Below are 19,215 nucleotides of genomic sequence, written 5' to 3'. Positions count from 1 at the left end.
CTGACGGGGGGCGGGTGCCTACTGGCGGCAGCAGGGATCGCAGCCTCCCCAATGGCTGCGCCACTGCTTGCCCGTTGCCTGGGTTCAGAGGAGGGGTGTGGCCACTGGCTGGTGTGAGTGGGGTTGTCAGGGGAATGGGGGGCGGGTGCTCCTCCCAGCAGCTGCACCTCGCTTTGTCACGCTTGGGCGCCAGCGGGACTCAACTGCAGAAGTCCATAGGGAGCTGTGTAGCAGCGCCCCATTTACACAGACGCACGAGCTCTGACGCTGTCTTGGGGGTTAGGATTGCGGTCAAACTCACTTTAAAAAGCATTTCACTCATTCCAAAAGAGAGAACCATTCTTAGGCTTTTTTCTCAGTACATCCTATGGTTGCCAATGTTTCCTTTGGAAAAAATGGAATGACAAGCCCTCAAAGGGGAAAACAAATCATTCCCCAACTTTTTCTTGTTCTTCACATATCACTAGCAAATGAGCCTCTGTATTCCTGCCCCAGAATACCAGAATGTTTCAAAGGATTCCCAGGTGTGTTCTTGAACACACTCACTTCACTTGATGTGCTATTCACAGCCCAGGTGGAACACACCCAACACTCTCCTCTCCCATGGCTGCTCATGGAAGCCTGATCTTCATATCCACTTCCAAGGAAGTCAAGGGTTTCCCTTAAAATACACTTAATATTTACCACAAAAATGAATTTCTCTCAGTGACTGCAACCAAAGTAAGCAGCCCTTAGGATACAGCGACTCAAGCTGCACTAAAATAAAAATAAATCCAATGCAGAGAAGAGTAACTTTTTAAAGTTCTGCACAAAATCAAGCACGTCAATCAGAACTTAGCAAGTGAATTGTTCCTTGATCTTTAAAAAAGAACTCCCCCCCAACCCCAAATACTGTAATTTTGCTTTTAGAAGTCTTCAGAAATTAGAAGCTGGTCTGACCGAAGGCAACTTCTTGGCTTTGGCCCCATGCAGCCTGTACCCCTTAGCTCCCCTCCTCAACCTGAAATCTCTGCAGCCAGAAGGTAAATCTGGGCGTCAGGAGGCTCCTCCTCAAAACACTGTTATTTCTTGCCACTAAAGCCTTTACCTCACATCTCTCAGCCACTCCGCTGGATTCTCTCGCAGCTTTTTTATGGTCTTCCTCCTCCTCCTCCTCCTCCTCCTCCGATGAGAGTGATGTATCCCCTTTATGGCTGCTTTCCCACCACCTTTCTCCAGAGAGTGTCGTCGTCCCCCTGGAAGGCGACAGTGCTGCAAGAGCAGCTGGAAAAGTAAATGCTGCTAGGAAGCGGGCTTTCAGGAGCCGGTAGGCAGGGTTGTCTTTGAGCCTGTGGCGCACCATTTCCCTCAGTGCATTCAGATCCAGTTTCTGACTGTCCTCCTGCTGCCCTTCTGGAGCCACAAGATGCATCGCAGTTCTTTCCAGGGTTTCTTTACTGAGTAGCAGTGTTGAGAGTGTCTTTAAACTACACAGAAAAGGTGGCAGATAAGGCAAGTTGGCTTCCAACAATGGAGCCCTTGCAACCGAGCCTCCATTTGCCCACTCCTTCACTGCTCCTACGTCCTCCAGCGACAAAAGGCTATAGTCAGGGGTGACCTTCTCCTCCCGCAGCGGAGATGGTGTAGGGCACACATTCTCAGGGGGATCGTTGCTGCCTTCAGGAATGGTAGCACGCTGACAATTTCTCCAAACATGGTTCTGGGATCCTGGTTTTAAACAAGCCCTACTTTGAACTCTAAGTTGGCCACTTCCCAAGGAAGTGCTGGGCGAGGGGGATATCAGAGGGCAGGCCAGGGGCAAGCTGCTCTGCAAGTCCGCGAGGGCGGCAGGAGCAAGTGGAACAGATGAAAGGCCCAAGTCAGGAGTTCCTTCCTTCTGAAGGCTGCTGGAAGAGACCCCTTGCAACTGCTGGCCAGGCTCACATGACCCAGCTGCAACTGGGACTGGGCTGGCAGGAGAGGTCCCTGCCACCTGGCTCAGACCTGGAGATGCGCCAAGGCTGCTCATGGCACTGGGCTGTTTTCCTTGACTGGGAATACTCACAACAGTCATAGGAAGGAGGCCCCGTGCAGTGAACAGCAAGGTTATGGGAAGAGTCTGCTTGGCCACCTCCTCACCGGAGCCAGACAGGAGGGCCGTCAATGGAGGCGCCGATCTGAGTGGGTTCTGTCGAGAGCCAACCGGTCCCAGGGCACAGGCGGCTGGTGCCAAAAGAGGAGTCTTCTTTGCGCCAGGCTCCGCACTGGTGGAGCTCAGAGAAGTAACAGGAATATGAGGTTTTGCTGCCAGGCCCTGGAGGAGCAAATGGGATTGCTTTGGCAACAAAGGGACGTAACTGGCAGTGGCTGGCACTCCCTGGCACTCCTTCTGTAAGCCGCCCTCTTTACCGTCACCCTCTACTTTGCTTCCAGCAGGAACCACTTCCTCCTCATTCTCTGTGGCTGTTTCCTGAGAGCCCTTCCTGTTCCCCATGGTCTCCTGTAACAAGGCCAAGTTACTGCCTACTGATGGGCGAGGAAGCGTGGAAGCCCTAGTGGGAGAGAAGATGGGCAACGGTGGACCATTTGTGGGGCCTGGCAGACCAGCTGCGGGAGGGCCACCACGCCCTGTCTGAATCAGGGGCACCCCTGGAGGATGGATCATCACAGAGGACGGCAGGAGCAGGGGAGGTGCCAGGATGACCCCTTTCGGCAGGGCTCTTTTTGCCTTCCATTCTTGCAGCCTCTTTTCCCTCAACAACTGAGAGACAGTTTTGGGTTTGGGGGCTGGGCAAGGAGGTGAAAAAGCCAGCTGGGGATGAGCAGGAAGATGGCTTTCCTTGGCCTTCAAAGGAATGAGTTTCTTGCTGGTGCCCACTTGGAGTCGAGACTGGGCTGGATAAAAACAGAATGTGAGAGATTAGAAAGGAAGCCAGTTTCAGAAGTTCAGAGCCGAAGAGTCCACCATTCCACACGTGCCTCAGCCAACAATATGCCGGCTGAGCATACCTGCAGAACTGCTTTGGAATAACTCGGCTTGGCAATAAATTTTCTATTTCCCCAAATGTCAAAGAATTCACTGAGGAATTCAAAACCCCACTTCACCTGCTTTGCAGTGCCTTCCCTTCCAATGCCTGACAACAGACAATCTCAAAGAGTACAGCTGTCCCCTGCTGACAACTTCCCAGCCCATAATACTTCTGAAGGTACAGAGGGGCCAGGAGAAGTAGCTGAGAAGAAGGAAGGGGGAGCAGCAGACTGTGATTTTAGGGGGCGCTTGTAATAGGATTCTTTAGACCTCAGCATGGACCAAAGGCCGTGCCACTAACTGCACTCACTGGGAGTCATGCACAGCACTCTACCGTGCGAGCGCTAGACTACTTCCCAAGCAAGGGATTGTGAGGCCTATTCCTCTCCCAGAATCACGCGCACCCACAGCATGTGCAGCTTCGGCTGGTGAAGGCAGCCTGGGAGACTGGCTTCAAGCCCAAGTAGAAGAGGGACAAATACCTGTAGGATCCCGAGCAGGAGAGGCCTGCAAAAACACAAAAGAAAGGAAAACATCAGTTCAAGCAGCCCAGTGGCCCATGGACACAAGACCCTGAGGGGAGACTGTGCTCTTGCATGGGCAGAATGTCCCAGTGAACCGGACCTACTTGTTCTCCTTTGTGAGGGTGTGGAGGCAGCACTGTAGGCGCATGCAAACAGTCATGCAGCTGAGGCCGGCTGATTCCCACTCCAAATCTCCAGCCTCTTTCCAAACCCAGCACAGCGTTTAGAGGAACCCTCTCCCAAAAGAGCAGGGCTTCTGTGACCAACAACACCAGAGACTCTCTGGCTACTAGAAGGCTCTGACTGGTGTAAATTCTGCAGCTTGACTGCTAGCAGGAGCGAGCAGAAGCATGAACATCACTCCCATCCTGCAGTCACTCCATTGGCTACCTATAAGCCAGCGTGCTCAATTCAAGGTATCAGTTATCACATACAAAGTTCTTCATGGCCTTGGCCCAGCATGCCTACGGGACCGCCTCCCTCCCTATGTCCCTCCACGGCAGCTTCGCTTATCTGAACAGGGTCTCTTGCAGGTTCCAGCCTGCACATGGGCGAAATCAACAGCAGCCCGCACACCGGTTTTCTCTGTGGTGGCCCCTACCTTGTGGAACGGCCTGCCTGAGGAGGTCAGGAGAGCCCCCACTCTTCTGGCTTTCCACAAACAATGTAAAACCAAATTATTCTATTTGGTCTCAGATGCTTCGCTAATGAGTTAGGGACCACACAGTTCACCACTATGTTGCCTTGCATATTATCTGTTGCTTTGAATACGTATTCCTATGTACCACCTGTGCTTCATGTAACGTCAGTCCTAGAATTGATTATGTTCTGTTTCAGCAATTCTTCAACTTTGTATTAGATCCTTACTAATGTAAAATCCTATGACATTATTTATGGAATTGTCCTTGTTACTGATTGTACTAATCTCACACTATGTAATCCGCCTTGAGTCTCAGTGAGAAAGGGGGACTATAAATGACACAAAAAAATCCAAGAGGGGCATACAGAGAATAGATGCACAAGCCACAGACACCGTACCTGATGTGTCTTGCCTGTGCCCCCAACAAGGGCCTTCAGGTGCTCCAGCTGCCTGGACTTCCTCTTCTGAATGACTGTCATGCAGCCATCAATGTCAATATGAAGCAGCTGTAAAGCAACATAACATCTTGCATTATGTCTATGGCAGAATCCGTGGCAGAGAAAAGCCAACTTAAAAACAAAGTTCAAGGGGCTGCTTGCCACTTAAAGGTAAAGGTAGTCCCCTGTGCAAGCACCAAGTCATTACTGACCCATAGTCATATCACGTTTTCTTGGCAGACTTTTTGTTACGGGGTGGTTTGCCATTGCCTCCCCCAGTCATCTACACTTTACCCCCAGGAAACTGGGTACTCATTTTACCGACCTCGGAAGGATGGAAGTCTGAGTCAACCTTGAGCTGACTTCCGCTAGGATCAAACTCAGGTCGTGAGCAGACCTTGGGCTGCAGCACTGCAGCTTACTACTCTGAGCCACTCTGTTTCTTTTGTGTGTGTTGGGTGGAAGGGGGAGGATCTTACAGCCAAGCTGACTCTACACATTGTCCTTGAAAAAGCTACTTAAGTTCATTCTGAAAGGCAGAGGGGAGAAGAGGTGCTGGATAATCCATCTATTTAAATACTTGTTTTTCAAAAGCAGTTGCAAGTACAACTCAAACTTGCCTTGAAAAAACAGGGTTGTACCTACTTGTAACCATTGTTTATCGAGTTCTTCGGTGCAGGCACACATTGGGACTGCACATGCGCAGGCCTACCAACCAGAGATGTTTCTAGTGCTTCTATAGAACTCCATTAGGGGGCTGCTTCTCCCAGTCACATCCCTGCTCGTTTTCCCACCTAAACGAGAGCCAGTTTGGTGTAGTGGTTAAGAGCATGGGACTCTAATCTGAAGAACTGGGTTTGATTCCCCACTCCTCCACTTGAAGCCAGCTGGGTGACCTAGGGGCAGCCACAGCTCTCTCAGAGCTCTCGTAGGTCCACCCACCTAGGGTGTTTGTTGTGGGGATAACAACATACTTTGTAAACCACTCTGAGTGGGTGTTGTCCTGAAGGGCGGTATATAAATCAAATGTTATTATTGTTATTATTATCATGTGATTATCTGGGAGGAGCAACCTCTTCCCCTCAGTGCTAATAACTCACTCGCCCTTCTGGCTGACGTGATAGCCACAAAGAAACTCACTTTCAGTGATAGTAACTCCGATGTGCAACTTGCTAGGGGTTCAAAGGGTGACAACGTGAAAGCACTAACAATAGTGACCACTGCAGGACCAGTAGTGATCTTGAGGAATAAACATTTCCATGGGGAACTGGCAGGACTTTTGATGTGAGAACACAGACTTTCTTTTGAAAGATGCTGCCAGATGCACCTTAAGAGATGTTGTGGCCAAACACTGTGACTTCAAGGTGCGCAGGTATTCAAAGATCAAAGGCAAAGGGGCAACCCTCTGCAGTAGTGCCGTCACTCGGTGCCCACTCTGTGAAACGCTTCCATTTGGAATTGTAAGACCTCCTAGTTCAAGGTCTCCTAGTGTTAATCCAAGTTTGTTGCACTTGCACAGGAAAACTCATGGTCTGGGTCAAATGAGTCATGCTGTTAAACGTACGGGGTTTGGGTCGTGCTGGAATAGTGTTCCCAACTGAACCATGCCTGGTGTTTTGGGAAGTGGAATATATCTGTTTGGACAGTGCAAGCAACTTTGGAAACGAAATTTGTCTGGGCCAAAAGCAGGCTATGAGGATACAATCTGATTTGTCCCTCTCTATTTGGCAAATGACCCTGGGTACCAAGGGAACAGGCGGAAATGCATAAAGCCTATCCATACAAGTTGGAACGCGTCCCCGACAAAGAGAGGATTGCTCCTTGCCAACAGAGCAAAACACTGGGGCTTTGGCATTGGCTGCCATTGCAAACAGATCTACATCTGGAATACCTCAATCCAGGAATATTGGGTTTAGACAAGCACTGTTCACAGTCCATTTGTGACTGGAACTCAGAATCCTGTTCAATACATCTGCTCTGGTATTGCCTGAGCCAATAATGTAGGTAGTATGCATAGAAACATAGTTGAGAAACATCCCATTGTAGATGGCAGTAGCCTCTGCACAAAGGGTTAGCGATGCCGGGCCTCCTTGACTGTTGAGGCCGTTCATTGCCGTGGTGTTGTCTGTTTGGATCTGAATGTCTTTGCCTCAGAGCACAGCTGTGAACAAGATAAGAGCATAGCATATGGGTCTGAGTTCCAGTACATTGATGTGTAATGACCTTTCCTTATCAGACCTTATCATTTTGTACTGCAACCTTACCACAATGAGCACCCCAGCCATGAAAGGACACATCAGTCGTTTAAAGTCACTGACGGTTAGTCCCAAAAGGGATGACTAGGGCAGTGAGAGGATGCTTTGAATCTGCTCACAAACCAATTCTGCAAGGCATGCATATTCAGCCTGGCAAAGGGTACTACTGCTGTGGTAGCAGCTAGGAGCCCCAGTAACCTCTGTGTTTTCCAAATGGTTTGAAAGCATTATCTTGAAAACATGGTTACCACTGATTTAACGGCTTATGCCCTGTCTAATGGTAGTGTGACTCTGCCACCTATAGTCCAAGATTGCACCAATGTCTGACACCCTTTGAGAAGGTTCCAACCTTGACTTTTTTCACATTAATCACTAAACCCTTTTGACATGTTTCTAAAGCCAAAGTAATGTCATTCATTAGCTGGAGTCTAGATGGAGCAGTGATCAGCTGATTGTCAAGATATGGGAAAAGGGAGCCCACCTGAGATCGATGTAGGTGGGCTACCACTGGTGTCAGTTCCTGGCAGGTAGATCCCTCAGCCCCTCTCCAGTGAACACACATTGGTTCCAGTAGAAAAGCTTTATTCAGGATTTGACAGTTCAGGTCTGCACTCCATCACAGAGCTTGGTAGAAGTGATAAGGCAAGGCAATCAATACTATGTTATACTTGATTTTCCCACGCTCAAATAACTGTTGAGGTTTTGGTGCGCAGTCTACACGAGTCCTGTGAGAACCCTTTTTAGTTATGGCTAGACATTCAGTATACAATCATACATTCCCAGCATCTGAGTGCAGTAGCAAGTGCTGGCATCTGGACGCTCCAAGGTCAGTGCTAGCTTAAGAGGAGCATATTTCTATAAGAGGCCCTCTCTGGGTCTCAAAAGGAACACTTGCACGAAGGGAAGAATACATCAGGTTAATAATGAGCATTGTGGTTACATCATACAGACAATCATGGTATGACTGTACACAGACATGACATTCTGCCCCCTCAAAGATGATGATGATCTCCTCTCACAGGGGACCAGGTTTGTCAGGATACAGTTCATGGGATTTTTTGATGAGTCTAGGAGATTTCATGTCACAGTTTTTAATCCATTCCTGGTAACTAGGGTCAAAATATTTCCACCTTGCCAGGTAATACAGCTGATTGTGCTTGAGTTTAGAGTCTAGAATGCTTTCTATTTCATGATGAACGTGGCCATCCACCAGGATGGGGTGAGGGGCTCCCCGTTCAGGATGCCACTTGTCAGGAGTGGGGGGCTTTCTTTAGAATACTGAAGTGAAAGACTGGGTGGGTTTGGTGTAAGTTCTTTGGTAATTCCACCTCTAGTGTCAATTCATTGATAAGTCTTTTCACAGGAAAAGGCCCTAAAAATTTTCACCCGTTTTTTTACTAGGCTGCTCCACCCTGAGGTTTTTTGTGGAGATGTATACAAAATCTCCTGGTTGAAGCTTCCAGGGGGTGGAGCATTTTCTGTCAGCAATTTTTTTATAATGCTCTTTGGCTTTGGTTAGAGTCTCATTGGGATGTTAGAGCAGTCCACCACTCTCCCACATCTCCTGGTTGTTGAGATTGTGGGGTTTGAGCAAAAGGCACCGCTGTTCCTTCATAGCCTTGTGCTATTTTGAAGGGGGATGCACCTATGGAACTGTGTACTGAGTTGTTATATGCATATTCAGCAAAAGCCAAAAAATCACTCCAAATTATCTTGCTGATAATTAATGTAATATCTTAGGAATTGTTCCAACACCTGGTTGGTTTTTTCTGTTTGTCCATCAGTTTCTGGATGATGGGCGGAGCTAAGTCCTTGTTCAATGCCCGTTAACTGGAGTAGCTCCCGCCAGAAGTTGGCAACGAATTGTACTCCGCAGTCGGATATGACCTTATTAGGAAATGAGTGCAGCTGGATGATGTGCTGCATAAACAAAGCTGCAAGCTTCTTTGCTGTGGGGATTGTGGTGCAGGGTATGAAATTAGCTTGTTTGGAAAACAAATCCACCACCACCCAGATTACAGAATTCCCCTGTGAAGGGGGTAGGTCGGTGATAAAGTCCATCAAAATTACCGACCAGGGTCTAGCAGGGGTTTCTAGTGGCTGCAATAATTCCGGGGGCTTTCCTTTCCTGGATTTCCCCATGATACAGATTTGACAAGAAGACACATACTGGGAAATATCTTTCCTCATATTTGGCCACCAGAATTGCCTTTGTGCCAGGTGCAATGTTTTCAAATATCCGAAATGCCGAGCCAGTGGGGAATCGTGACATTGTTTCAGTACTTCTCCTCTAAGGCTGGCTGGGATGTACAGTTTGTTGTTTTTGTAGCAGTTGCCATCTTCCCCTTTTTTCAGATCGGCTTTTGGTACATTCTTCCCCTCTTTTTCTACTTCCGCTTTAACTCCCCCCCCACCCCAGTTCGGAGAGATCAGACATTGGAGGGGTTTTGCTCTGCGCTTGGCTGCAGGTAGTTACTGTCCCTCCCAATTGAGTGGGCGAAAACATGGTGTCGATCACCTCCTCCCTTTTGCTTTCATGTTGGGGCATGCGCGTCTGCTAGGAAATTCGTTTTGCCGGGGAGGTGTTTCAACATAAAGTTGAACTTGGAGAAGAACTCCGCCCACCACAGTTGCTTAGCACCCAGTCTGCGGGGGTTATGCAAAGCTTCTTAGTTTTTGTGATCAGCCCATACTTTGAATGGCACTTTCGCTCCTTCTAGCCAGTGCCTCCATGTAGACAGCGCTAACTTAATAGCTCTCGCCTCTTTATCCCACACCACCCAATGGTGTTGTTTCAGAGAACTATTTGGACATGAACACACAAGGGTGGAATTTTCCTGCGTAATCTGCTTGTAACAAGACTCCTCCCAGGGCTACGTCACTAGCGTCCACTTGTACAATGAACTTACAGTTCTCATCGGGGTGCTGTAAAGCCAGTTTGGAAGTGAACGCCTTTTTTAGCTGGTCGAATGCTTTCTGGCATTCTTGCGACCAATTTAACTTCGCGCTTGGTTTCATCCCCTGTAGCCCTTTCCTTTCGTTTTGAGCAAGTCAGTTAGTGGCAGGGAAATTTGGATAAAGTTTTTAATGAAGGGGTGGTAGAAGTTTGCGAATCCCAGGAAGGATTGCAACTGTGTGCTGGTTTGGGGGGGTTCGCACCCCAGTACTGCTTGGATTTTTTGCGGGTCCATTTTCAACCCCTGCCCCGAGACGCTAGCCTAAGAAGTCCAATTCCTCTTTATGGAATTAACACTTGGACAGCTTTACAGGGAAATGATTGTCTTTTAGGGCTTTTAACACTTCCCTGACCAGTTCGACAAGTGATTTTTTATCGGGAGAATAGATCAACACATCATTGAGGTAAACAACCACACCTTTATAGAGGTGTTCATGCAGTACTTCATTAATTACATTCATAAAAACACCAGGAGCCCCTTGAAGTCCAAACGGCATGACCAGGTATTCAAATTGCCCCAAAGGGGTGTTGAAAGCAGTTTTCCATTCATCCCCCTCCCGAATTATTACCCAGCAGTAAGCGTCTTTCAAGTCCAGTTTAGAGAAGATTTTCCCTTGGGCGACCACGCTTAGAAAATCTTTGATGAGAGGGGTCTGTGTTTGACATGGAACAGCATTTATTCCTCTGTAGCTGTCAGGTCTGTTACCCACAGTTCTTCCATATTGCTTGCCTAATGTATTTTTCCAGTCCAGTTTAGGTTCACAGGAGCAGCTTGGTTCCCAAGACAGCCTTATCTGGGATGGCTGACCACAGCGATCTTGAAGACAACTCTCTTCGTTTTCCCATCTCCTGTACTAACCAAGTAGACGCCAAGGGTGGGGGCTGGCCTACAGGGGTTGATATACTGTAGCAAGCATTTAACACGTCATTCTCAACGAGAGATCTATGTACAGCCAAAGCTTCTTTTAGCCTTTGGATTATCTATGGACACTTGTACTTACTGAATATATATTTTCTCAATAAACAACCTTTGACTCAAGAGACCTTGGATTTCTTGCTGCAAGAGGTGGGAGATGAAATCAGAGTATCCTGCTTTCCATAGACTGACATATTGTTGAGAATTATCTTTGTCCTCCCAACCCCCACACCCTGAAGAGATGGCTACCGGTTATACACCAACTGAACTGTCTGGACCGGGAGAGGTGGCAGGAGGATCTTCTATCCAACTTCAGGGAGCTCTCAACCAGCACCGGCTGGAGATGTGACGTGGGCTGAATTAGGAGCTATTCCCTGGAGTGGAGTTTCCCACTTAATGTGGACTTCTTTACCCACACCAAGACAGTGGGCCCCCCAACCAAGTGAGGATAGAGAGCGGCGCAGAGGGACTCTTTACACGCTATTTCGCCGGGACGGGACTCAGCAGCTTAGACCCTCACCTCTCCCCTATCGTGGAAAGTCAAGTGGGAGATTGTGGTTGGGAAACGCTGCAAACTTCCACTGCAGCTCTGCCCTGGCGATGCTCAGCGTGGCCCCTAATTACCGTTGGGATGAGTCGGCCGGTTGCTACATGGAGGAGCAGGGACTGCTCAAGACTGAGATGGGGAGGGAACCCCTTTCTTACAATTTACAGTGGGTCTCACCGCAAGAACTCCACAGTTGGGAACATGTGGAGGTAGGACGCACAGACCGTACTACTCTGGAAGCGGGACAACGTCAAACAGAGGATCGTTTGGATATCTCTATGGAGCAAGTCCAAGTTATGTGCTACGATCTGCTAGCGGTATCAGGCCTCACCAAGGGTTGGGCGGACAGTGTTTACGGAGTACAACACCCATTAATACCTTTAGAGGCTAGAGGGACAGTGCTTCAGGACTCTCAAGCAGGCTGCCTAAGCGCGGTGGAAGCGGCACAATCAGCGCCTCAGGATGTACAAGTTGGGGGAAACCTCACGGAGGGCTCCCTTGGATCTACATCATCCAGCTCCAGCGATTATCATGATGCTTCCGAAACTCCTATCGGAGTGGGTACTACCCAGGATTTGGGGGTACAGGCAGACTCGACGGGAACTACACTAGATTCTGGAGCAGGGACGGAACCTACGATCCCGGTCCCAGTCCTGATTGAGGACTGGGACCGGGCCTTGAAGATGCAACAAGCTTGGGAGGAGGAACTCCTCAGAGCTGCAGTGACTGCACCAGGAAATCCGGGTGAGGGAAGGCAACTAGAACCTATTGATAAGGCGGCCCACTATGCCGCTCTGGAGGCCCAAGTGGAGGCCATGAGGGGGGAGCTAGCCCAAGCTGCCCAACTGATAGAACTAATGCTCACCCAGCCAGCTGGCCCTCAACACCCGCCTGCAGTTCCACCGCCTCCACCCCCGCTTGTACCAGTGAGCACACAAACGCTGCTGGCCAGGCCGACCTGAGGGCCTTGGGGGCCCAAGCACCCTCCAGCAGGAGGAGCATGGCGGTACCCAGACCGCGGATGCTGGCCATGCCGTCTGCACCCTACCCTGGCCTGCCAAGAGATTGGCCAAGGGGGCTGGCTGTGCCCCCTGGACAGCCACCTATCCCCCGCCCGGCTCCTGTTGTTCCACTGGCACCAGCACCAGCACCGCGAACGCAACCGATCCCAAGTCGCATACCTCCCGGACCTGACCCGCAGGATCGCAGGGGCCATATGGACCCCCCTCAGCCAAGACAGACCACAGGCTCCGTTGGAGCGCCCGTAGATGCTAGAGCCAGGGGGATGGACTTACCCATGGGATGGATTAAGCTGGAGGATACTTTCGATGGCGAGCCACGAAAGCTAGGATTTTTCATTGTGCAGGCCTTGCAATTCTTTAATGAGTGGGGGCATCTGTTCCCCACTGAGCAAAGTCAAGTCATCCATTTGGCATCCTGACTGGAAGGAATTGCGGCTGAATGGTACGTGACCCTTTATGACATGGGGGCGCCTGAACTTTGGGATTTACAAGCTTTTATAGCAGCACTGAGAGCCCAATATGAGGGTCCACTGGACAGCAAGAGGGCTCACACGGAACTATGAGCCATTAGACAAGGCTCCAAACAAGTAAGGGAATATGTGGCTAAATTCCGCCAGCTGGCATCCAAATGCCCAACCTACCAAGAGGGGGTTAAAATTGAATTATTCAGAAATGGCTTAAACCCAGAGCTTCTGGACAGAGCTTTAATGCAAGATGACCCCCCACACTCCTAGGATGGATTGAACTAGCGTGTGAAGTGGAAAACCGTACCCAGGTTGTCCGCCTAGTGAAACAACATTAACTAGGCGGCACGAGGAGAGCGCCAAATGCTCCGGGAAGAGGCCGAGGAATCCCTGTGGGAACGGGGATGGTTCGGGGAACCAGAGATACCCGTTGGGAGGCAAGGCTTGTGTTTACAGTGTGGGAGTAGTGGGCACTTCGCAGCCCAATGCCCTCTCAGAGCTCCTTTGGAACAAGCAACAACTAGGCCAACCCCGGCCCCCTCGCACAGCCAGAACTGAGTGGAAACCTCCCGTGCGGAGGGGAAAGCCAGACACCGGGCTGGAAGTGGAAGAAATAATAGGCAAGAATGGCTGCCAGGCCAGAGAAGGCGAGATGTTCTTGCCGTCGGGAAACGAGGAGGATCTGCCATAACGGGGCCCCAACGGCAGGTCAGTAAAGAATCCACCCCCGCAGAGGTGAGAGAAAGGGGGGCCATATTGTTCATGCCTGTCATACTAGTAAACCCCAGGCGAGGAACACATGTCAGAGTGAAAGCCCTCATAGACTCGGGGTGTTCCCGTGATATCATTTCACCCGCCTTGGTCAATGGGTTGGGCTTGGAAACCAAGGAATTGGAGGATCCCATAGTGTTTGAACAAATGGACGGGTCCAACATGAGCCCTGCCGCCTATGAAACGGAACCTGTGCTGATAGGAATGGGAAAACGTTGGGAAGCCCGACCCTATATTGTCAGTCAGGTGGCCAAATACCCATTAATCCTCGGCAGTCGCTGGCTCTGGGACCACAACCCCTACATCAAATGGTCGGGGGGGGTGGTGGTCTTCAATCGAGAACAATGCCACCTACATGAGTGGAATAAAGCATGGGGTGGGACGGCACCCCTCCCCTCCGTTGTACTGCTGACGGAAGAAGAGCTGGTGAGCATTCCCCGCGAGTATAAAGATCTTGCACAAGCATTTAGTGAAAAAGAAGTGGATGAACTTCCTCCTCATCGTAATACAGACTGTGCCATTGAACTTGTGCCAGGAGAAAAACTGCCCAAAGGCAAGTTATATTCCATGAGCCCTGCTGAATGCCAGGAATTAAGGAAGTTCATTGATAAAAATTTGGAAAGAGGATTCATCCGACCTGCTAGTTCTCCCCATGCTGCTCCCGTGCTGTTTGTGAAAAAGAAAGATGGGGGGCTGAGACTTCGCACAGATTTCCGGGGAATTAATGCAGTATCCATGTCTAATGCCTACCCCATCCCTCTGATTCGAGACTTGCTTAGCATGGTGGCTCAAGGTAAAGTCTTTTCTAAATTAGATTTGAAAGATGCATATTTTCATGTGAAAATAAGGGAGGGGGATGAATGGAAGACAGCGTTCAATACCCCACTGGGACAATATGAATATCTGGTCATGCCTTTTGGCCTTAAGGGAGCCCTAAGCGTGTACATGATGCTCATCAATGAAGTGCTACATGAATACCTGTACAAGGGAGTGGTGGTTTACCTAGATGATGTTTTAATTTATACGCAAGACAAAAAGTCACATGTGGAACTAGTCCACAAAGTGCTAGAAGCGTTAATCAAGCACAAATTGCCTGTGAAATTATCAAAATGTGAGTTCCACAAAGAAGAATTAGACTGTCTAGGCTACCACATTTCTAGCCAAGGGCTGAAAATGGATCCGACAAAAGCTTTTGAGCTTTTAAAGAACAAATTTATATCCGAACCGGTGTTACAGCACCCGGATGAGAATCGTAAGTTCATTGTGCAGGTCGACGCGAGCGACACCGCGATGGGAGGGGTATTATTACAACAGGACGAGGACAAAAGATTATGCCCCTGTGCCTACCTCGAAATTCACTGATGCGGAGAGGAATTGGAGTGTGTGGGGAAAGGAAGCTTTCGCTGTTAAGCCTGCCCTCACTACATGGAGACAATGGTTAGAGGGAGCCCACCGCCCATTTGAAGTCTGGACAGATCATAAAAACTTAGAAGCTCTCCGCACCCCCCACCATCTCAATGCTAAGCAACTCCGGTGGGCGGAATTCTTTTCCAAGTTCAACTTCACTCTGAACTATCCCCCGGGGAGGGCCAACTTCCTAGTGGATGCCCTTTCGTACATGCCCCAACATGATAGTCAGAGGGAGGAAGTCATTGATACTGTATTCTCACCCACCCAGTTAGGAGGGGCGGTGACTACTCGCAGCAAAGCAGCCAAAATGCAAAAAAGCCTGAAATCTGATCTCAGTGAATGGAGGGGGAAAGTGAAAAGCGAGGTGGAAAAAGAGGGGGAGGGAGCGCCCAAAACTGAACTAAAGCAAATGGAGGCGGGCGAATGGTGCAGAGGCTCTAAACTCTACATCCCCTTAACTTTATCAAAAAGAGTCCAGTAGCACCTTTAAGACTAACCAATTTTATTGTAGCATAAGCTTTCTAGAATCACAGTTCTCTTTGTCAGATGCATGGAGGGCTAAAAGAAACTGGTCAGATATAGAGAAGGAGAGGGGAGGGCGGAGTAGATGCAAACAGCTCCTTCTGATATGGAGATGCAAATAGCTCCTTCTGACATGGAGATCAGTTTGCTTCTGTTAAGGAAATCAGTTACCTCTGATAATGAGATAACCATTCATAGTCCCTATTCAGTCCCAGCTTGACAGAGTCAAATTTACATATGAATTCCAATTCAGCAGCTTCCCGTTGGATTTTGTTTTTGAAAGGTTTCTGATGAACTACAGTGACCTTTGATGGAATGTCCTGGTAGATTGAAGTGTTCTCCCACTGGTTTCTGGATGTTGCCATTTCTAATGTCAGATTTGTGTCCATTTATTCTTTTGCGCAGAGGTTGGCTGGTTTGTCCAATATACAGAGCAGATGGACATTGTTGGCACATGAGGGCATATATCACATTGGAGGATGAGCAGCTGTAAGAGCCAGAGACAGTGTAGTTGATGCCATTGGGTCCTGTAATTGTATTTCCTGGGTAGATATAAGGGCAGAACTGGCATCTGGGTCTGTTGCAGAGCCTGGTACCTGTGCTGGTGACTCTGCTAGCTGATTCATGATTGTAAGTGAGAAGCTGTTTACGGATGGGGGGCTGTCTGTAGGCATGGAGAGGTCTTCCACCCAGGGCTTCTGAGAGAGAGGTATCATTTTCCAGGATGGGTTGTAGCTCACTGATGATACGTTGGATGGGTTTGAGCTGGGAACTATAGGTGACAACCAGTGGTGTTCTGTTGTTAGTTCCTTTAGGTTTGTCCTGGAGCAGGCTGTTTCTGGGTGCTAGTCAGTACCAGTCAGGACCTTGGCAGTACTAGTCAGGACTAGTCAGGACCTTGGCAGCGGCCTGATCTTGGCCGTTTCGGGCCCGAATTGGGCCAAAAAAAAGCCCTGCTGGTGGGCATATGATAGTCACTGGTTTCGACGAAGGATGTGGTCCTGACCAGTAGTGGCCAAGATCCCTTGGAGCCAACAGTGAGTGGGCTCGAGGGGACTCCATCCGGACCCTTGAGACTCTTGGATCCAGCTGTCGAGTCGGTGTTTCTTGAGGGTTTTGTTTGGGTTTGTGGATGGATTCTCAGCTCCAGCCCTTTTCTTCAGGTTGTTCTGAGTGTGGAATCCCCGAGTCATGGAGTTCAGTCTCATCCTTGGAAAGAGAGCTCTCCAGAGAATTCAGATGAGATGAAGGAGTTCTAGGTATGATCGGGACAACCTCCTCAACTTCAGTCTCGGTAGTGGAAGATCAACTCCGATGAGCTCTAGATTTGGAAAGAGATCTTTGTTTCATCTTCTCTGGCCTCTTGGATGGTGGTTCCATCAAGTGCCTCAGCTCCAAGAGAGACCTCGGAGAGTGTTATCTCCTGCCCGTTGGATCGAACCTCAACACTGACCTTGAGGAAGACATGGATCCAGCCCAATACAGGCTCTCCTTTGCTGCAGATAACTTCACTCCCAGTGGATCAGAGCTCGGTGGACAATCCTTCACAGCAGGTACCTTGCCGCTGAAGGGTTGGAGCCAGACAGCACTTTCTCCCACAATGTGGCCTTTAAACAGAGAGCACTCTCGTTTCTGGCCTTGACAAACCTTAAAGACCACGACATTACGGCCTTCTCCCAGACAGAGCAAACACAGATCATGATCATCAGTGTGGGTCATTTTAGTGCAGCATCTAATGCACTTCTTGAAAAGTGCCCTCTGAGACATTTTTGAGGGACTACATACAGAGCAGGAGATGAAGTCAAACGAGCAGGCTCAAGAGCTGCCAGAAAAGTAATGAAGCCAGATCACAAACAGTAAGAATAGTCGAAAACAATCTGTAAATATTAAGCCAAACAATAGCCAATAAAATTTAGAAATGACAGAGTTCACAAGCAAAGTTCTTCTCTTTGTGGCAGCTAAGAGAGAACTGAAGGGAAGGGATCGCTTCTCCCAGGTAGTCACATGCTCGTTTAGGCGGGAAAACAAGCAGACACATGACTGGGAGAAGCAACTCCCAAATGGAGCTCCATAGAAGTCACGAGCTCGTTTAGGCAGGAAAATAAGTGGGGATGTGACTGGGAGGAGCAGCCCCCTAATGGGGCTCTACAGAAGCGACAGAAATTTCTCCGGTTGGCAGGTCTGTCCATGCACAGTCCCAGTGTGTGGGACTGCATAGAAGAATGATGATGATCCACTCTTTCTAAAATCTTAAAGGTGTCAGGGTGCAGGAAGTGTGCCTGAATAAATAAGTTGTGCATCATAAAAACTTTTATTTACCAGCAAAAAAGTCTCATTGTGTAAATAACTGAAAGAAAGAAGGACGACGTGGAGGCAGTTCCATGCGGCTCCTCACCACAGCAGGACCCATGGCCACTGTGAGTCGCATATATCATATGTTAACTTTTCAGAACCATGGAACTCTCCAAGAAAAAGATTTTTCCACTGCAGAAATTTGCTAAGCAAAACCCTCAAATTACGATGCTCACAATACAGTCAGGGCCCACCAACATACCCGCGAAACTGCTTCCAAGCCAACTTCTCCATCATGCCATTAAAAAGTCGGGTGCTGTCTCATCATTGTTCACCTAGTCACAGAGAGACCTGTGGAGGAGGTTCTTTGAGGTTTGTCAGCTGCAAGCCTCACAGAGAGTGACAGTCTTTTTCAAAGCAGCAGCACGCAACACGTGCTTAACTGGGTGGGCGACACATGGGCAAGGCTGCAGGCCCATCATTCCAGGAAGGCAGCAACGGCCACTGTGATTCCGCCTGATGGCTCAAAGCCAGCTGCCTGAAGGACTTAGACATCTGCCTGAAGGACTAAGCCTGAAGGACTTAGACATCTGCCTGCTGCCTTACTGAATTAACAGGGCAATATTATTCCTACAGCTGTACACTTCCAAGATTAACTATGGGGAAAGGTAGGGGGAGAAGAATAATGAAGCAGAAGTCACAATAGGCACTTACCTGAATGAAAAGCGAGAACAAGGGTGTACTTGTCAGACTGGCTGTCTGTAGGTGCTTGAAGATGTATTCTGCTATAATTCCATCAAAGTAAAACAAGTATATTTAACCAAAATATCCTGGGCAATATGTTACCTAAATGAGCCCAGCTTCACTTTAATTCTTGTCCCTTATATAAGGCTGCACCTTCTATTACAGGGCTTTAACACGGCTCAAAGCAAATTACTTTTTTCCTCAGAAAAGGTGATCCTCCCCCCCCCCACCCAAGAGTGCATGTATTGCTATTGTAGGAGACATACGGAACAGGGTGGGTGGAGACCTCGACAGAAGTAGGGGGCCGCTGGGGCCTTGCTCTCTGCCAAGAACTGTCATACAGAAATGGGAGCTAATCTAGCTGCTCAAGGGAACAGGGAATCCTTCTGTACAAAAGACTGCCTCAGGGTGGATCAAGAGGCAGGCAAGGCAGCTGCAGCCACAGATGGTAGAGAGAGAGAGAGCGAATATTCATTACACTTCTTTGCTTCCTGACCTCTCTTTCAAAGCAACATAGGAAGCTGTGTCCCCCCCCCCCCCACTAGACTTACCAAATGTTTGCAAGATGCCCTCCTCTCATAAGTACTTATTAACTAGTGTGCAAGGCTTGGCTTCCTGCACTGTTTTGAAAGAAACTAGGGTGGGGGTAAAGCAGATTACCTCTGCCAGATTATGGGGGGGGGGGGGCAGCAAGCAAGGCAGGAAGCT

General features: G+C 49.0%; 1 protein-coding gene across 1 annotated transcript in view; it reads right to left on the bottom strand.

Annotated features, from left to right (window-relative positions):
• The window catches only part of SNAPC4 (small nuclear RNA activating complex polypeptide 4), a 54,371-nt gene that overhangs the window by 18,176 nt on the left and 16,980 nt on the right, over positions 1-19,215 (bottom strand). Inside the window, exons 17-20 of the mRNA XM_054997285.1 lie at positions 18,478-18,548; positions 4,570-4,677; positions 3,490-3,514; positions 1,088-2,874 (exon numbers count right to left, since the gene is read on the bottom strand). Coding sequence (XP_054853260.1) covers positions 1,088-2,874; positions 3,490-3,514; positions 4,570-4,677; positions 18,478-18,548 — 1,991 coding nt within the window. The remainder of the gene's footprint in view (positions 1-1,087; positions 2,875-3,489; positions 3,515-4,569; positions 4,678-18,477; positions 18,549-19,215) is intronic.

This window comes from Eublepharis macularius, chromosome 14, assembly GCF_028583425.1.
Source record: "Eublepharis macularius isolate TG4126 chromosome 14, MPM_Emac_v1.0, whole genome shotgun sequence".
Lineage (NCBI taxonomy): Eukaryota > Metazoa > Chordata > Lepidosauria > Squamata > Eublepharidae > Eublepharis > Eublepharis macularius.
This window is presented reverse-complemented; position numbering and strand designations above follow the sequence as displayed.